The sequence below is a fragment of the Egretta garzetta genome, unplaced genomic scaffold (genome assembly GCF_000687185.1).
Source record: "Egretta garzetta isolate BGI_Z169 unplaced genomic scaffold, ASM68718v1 scaffold120, whole genome shotgun sequence".
NCBI lineage: Eukaryota > Metazoa > Chordata > Aves > Pelecaniformes > Ardeidae > Egretta > Egretta garzetta.
In genome coordinates, this window is record NW_009258270.1 from 647,281 (window position 1) to 651,823 (window position 4,543).

A 4,543-nucleotide genomic window follows, 5' to 3' on the forward strand; every position below is an offset into this window, starting at 1 on the left:
TACCCTTTTTTATGGTAAAAAAAAAAAAAAGAGTAATTAAAACCCAACCATAATTAGATTTTGCTTTATAAAAAGAAGATCAAAGCTCTAAACAATAATTGTTGCTCTCAATTAGTTTACAAAGCTTGAGCTCATTTTAAACCAATTCTTAAGGACTTTCACAAATCAAGATTTACCCGGGAGCAAAACTGAAAGCAACTGCACCGTGAGTATTAAAAAAGTACGGGTGCAGGACAGGGTGCAGGAATTAGAGAACAGCTCTTACAGTTCAGAAGCTGTTCAATTATACTTCATGTCCATAAAACTCCAATAAAATGCTTAAAGAAAACATCTTTAGCAAACTGGTTACTTGCTATGGAACACAACCTTCTTTAGAAGATATGGAATGTCATTGCCGAGCCAGGCAGTCTGTTTCAAAGTTTTCTTACACAAATGCCCTGCTCTTTATTGTATTTACTTATAACACATTAGGTGATTCACTTCTCTAAAAACCAGAAGTGACAAATCATGTGCATGCAGCCAAGTGCCTTAACAGAAAATTTCGCGTTTATTTAAATACCGACTTCTGGATCAACTTCAGTGTCTCAAATTTTCAACTCAATATTGAAACCCATCGTTACTCTAGAAGTCGCAGCGCTGATGAAACTTATTGCCACCAAATCGATTTAAGGTCTATAGGTTTATTACCTTGCTAAGAATTCGGATTATTTGTTTTATTTGTCCATGAGACACACGTTTACTTATACAGCCAAAGACAACAAGTGCTCGTGGCTGCAGGGATGGGTTATACTGGAATGCAAACCTGCGAAGAAACAGAGTAGACGATATTAAACAGACATACACCAAATAGGTGCAGAATGAGAAGTGCAGAATCTAAATCTACTACACGGGTGGGGAGAGGTTACGTTTTGAGATCTAAGACGTACTTTTGAGCTAGTTCAGTCCACTGGTCCAGCCACTTGCACGTTGGAATGTCCCTCATACAAGCCTAAAAAGAATGATATCGTTTGAATAAATGTAAAATTAAGAAAAAGCCTTTTTAAAGTTCAGAACGCGCAGTTATTTCCTTTCTCAGAAGTCAGCTACGTAACTATTTATTACCGCATCGCAGAAGGTAATCTCACTACACTGCCTGCCCGTAGAAAGCGTGAGCAGTGCCATTCTCCTTACGGATAATTTGCTCTGAACCACATACCTCCATGATCTCCAACAAAGCTTCGGTAACGGTTTCCAGCGAAGTCAGCGCAAAAGTCTCCCTTTCGTAGGAACCAGGTGAGAACGACCTGTCTCGGTAGCTGGATCGGAACGCTATGACTGCGGCTGATTTCACTTTGCTGATTCCAAACAGCAAATAAAATTTGGGCAGAGAGAACTCAGTCAAGCTCAGCCTTAAAACTTGCTTGGTCTCCTCTGTTGAAAAATTTTTACATATTAAATTTAAACCACTGAAATCCACTCTGTATTTTCAACAAGCTCACCCTCCCATGAATACAAAAGTAGGAATCATCCTGTATGCCACTTTGCGCATTCCAATACTGTTTTCCTTGCTACTTCTCCCAGAGTATGCGACAAGACCGTGGCCTGTTGCACAGTCTGGTGAAACCAGTCACCAGCAAGATGTGTTCTAAAAACAGGCAGAGAGAAACTTGTTTAAAGGTGTGGTTCTGTGAGACTTCTCCTCACAGTGGTTCAGAAAACGGAAACCTGGGGAGCTCCTGCTCTGAAATACCAACAGTCCTGCAAGTTCAAACTGCAGTCGAACTCTGCTTTTGGCTCTGGCACCAAAATGAAGAAAACCACTTAAATCAGAAGAAAATGACGGCCCTGCTACTAGCACCGAATATTTTTACAATCCTGAACTTTCATTTCATTTCCGTGTCCTTCAAATTCATTGTTTAAACAGGACAGCTTGCCTTCGCTCCGTGCGTCACAGCAAAGCTTTTCTTGATATATATGTACGTGTGTGTGTGTATTCACACATCCCCTCTGTCAGTACAGACAGATGTAAAGGGAGCTTTCAGATACTTAAAAAAAGACAAGATTACATAAACTTTTAATATTTTTTCTGCACAAAATCTACCGTTTTTATACTGAACTTCTGTGGCAAGAAGTGACAGCTAAGTATTTCCTAATACTGATTATTTTAGGACTGCTAAAAACCAGCAATATGCAAAATACCTGTTTTAACTGTATAGTTTCACAATTCCCTTATGTAATTGATATTTTTGTTACCACATTATGCAACCATTCAAAGGATGCACATCAGCTGCTTTTAGCACAGACGTATCTTCTCCTTTCTCTGCGTTACAGGAACTTACTGGTACTTTCTTCTCTTTTTCTGAAGCCTGTTAGACCATTTACATTATGCACCTGCTCTAAACCAGACAAGTCGCTTTTTAATTCCATACTCGTTTGTTGTAGATCATATCCTCAGGCTGATTTGTATGCAAGCTGAATTACATCACGGTATTTTTAAACTCTCAGAATAGTTTAAAGAGAGAAAGACAACTCAAATGTTTCTTGAATAAACTAAGAAGCAATCGGCTTAACTGAAAATCTGAAAAAAACTTACCACTGAAGTGAAGCTGTGAACACGTGCAAAGAGAATGAATGATGTTGATGACGAGACCGTGAGTGGAAGCTCTGAGAGAAAGGGGACCAGTGGCCACCAATAAAGTAACTACATGGAAGAGGTAGGGGAGATGCGCTGCCACATCCAGAGAGTTGTTGAAGGAGAGCATCAGCATGTAACGCGCCAGAATAGCGATATCATCCCACATCAGGTGCTGCTCCAGCGTAGGAGTCGGGGACAGACAAGTCTTGTCGATGATTTTACACATCCTTCCAATCACCTGAAAAGAGAGCAACCATTTTGCTTTGCTCGAACAAAGAGCACAGCTCAAAATTTAAGTAAAAAACATTACCATTTAATCTTGGAATTATTCCATTGCTGGGAACCTATTTTATCACGGTTTATCATGGTTTTTGCATTATTACCTGTACTGAGCTGTCAGAAAGCATCTCATCGTCACATTATTATCTAAGTGGAAATTATTATATAAAAGGAAATTAAGGCAAAGAGGGAACTCACTTTACTTGAAACCAACTTTACATTTCCAGAAGCAAGCGCGACAGCTGTGTCTGCCATAACCTCGGCTTTTATGGATCCTAAGCCCCCTGTGGCACTCGTTTTGATGAAACTGTCCAGCACCACGTCGAGGAGATCTGTTATCTGTTAAGAGATAAAAACCTCTTTTTTATCAGTCAGATTCATTTCATTTTCCCACAGTAAACCACCGTTTAAACACGCAATCATTCATTTTTCAGTTGAAGATGCATCACTACCATCCACTGAAGCATCAGTTTTAGTGATTTGTTACCCTTTTGGAAAAAAGCCTAATACAAATATTAGAAGTATAAAGATTAATTCCACCAGGTTTTACTCCAGATCAAAGTGCTTCACAACCGCGGAGAAACTATAATTTACTTTGTATTATTTTTATTTTATTTTCTATTTTAAAGTATAAATATTCATAAAATGCTGAGCCTAGTAAGAAGAAACTGGATTTGAAGTGGGGGAAAAACATACTTCCAAGAAAACAAGCAAGCTCCTGTCTGTCAAAGATTTTGCTTAGAGCACTACCCATGCAGGTTTCTTCTCATGTACAAAGGAAAAAAAAAAAAGACATATTAAATATATACAGGCAAGACTAAAATCTGTCCAAGTGCACAGAGAACTGTAAATGCACCATGCAGGCTATTTTGATATTGGTTCAAATTCATCTCTCATTGTATTACAAAGATTGGTTGAAATTCTGGATCAGCCAAGTCAGTGATAAAATTCCCACTGACTGCTGTGGAATATTTAATCTTTTAATTTTGTGTTCTCCATATTTACCTGCTAACAGACTTTCATAGGGGACATAACACTCATATTGCTCTCAATATGATCGAAGCTTTCAAAATCCATTGAGGTCTTTTGGGGTGGTTGATTTTGGGGGTTTTGTTTGGTTGGGTTTTTTTTTTTTTTTTTTTTTTTAAATTTAGTTTTTGGCCAATTGCATCAAGCAAGAAAATGCACTCATGCATCCCTCTGACAGCTCTCCCACATTCTCCAGGGCAGTTTTGTGGTGCTGGGCTGCATCAGTTTGCATGACCATTAAAAAAAAAATAAAAATTAAGATAGTATGACAACAAGGAAGCTGATACACAGCCCGTGAGCAAGCCTGGCTACACACAAAGCTGGTCTCGTTTGTCTAGACACCCCCTTCATGAACAGCGCACGTGATGCCAGCTTTTATTTTTTTCATTTTCTTTACTTTGCGGGGAGGATGAGGACAGAATTTGGCTTAGTGTTAAGCTAATGATCAACACAAGGATTGATATTCTATTAATGGTAATCAAAATGTGTTGGTTTCAAGAGCTCAAACAGAAAAAAAAAAAAAAAGAGAAAAAGAGTTCATTCAGTGTTCTCTGTATTGGCCTCTTAAATTCAGAGCTTTGCAGCCTGGTAGGAGTGTTTTATCAAGCTCTTTTCACAGCT

The 4,543-nt window shown here is 38.6% G+C and overlaps 1 protein-coding gene across 1 annotated transcript in view; it reads right to left on the minus strand.

Moving 5' to 3' along the window:
- Positions 1–4,543, minus strand: part of NF1 (neurofibromin 1) — a 95,086-nt gene that overhangs the window by 9,865 nt on the left and 80,678 nt on the right. Inside the window, 5 exon segments of the mRNA XM_035889630.1 lie at positions 688–802; positions 927–988; positions 1,196–1,410; positions 2,573–2,852; positions 3,092–3,232. Coding sequence (XP_035745523.1) covers positions 688–802; positions 927–988; positions 1,196–1,410; positions 2,573–2,852; positions 3,092–3,232 — 813 coding nt within the window.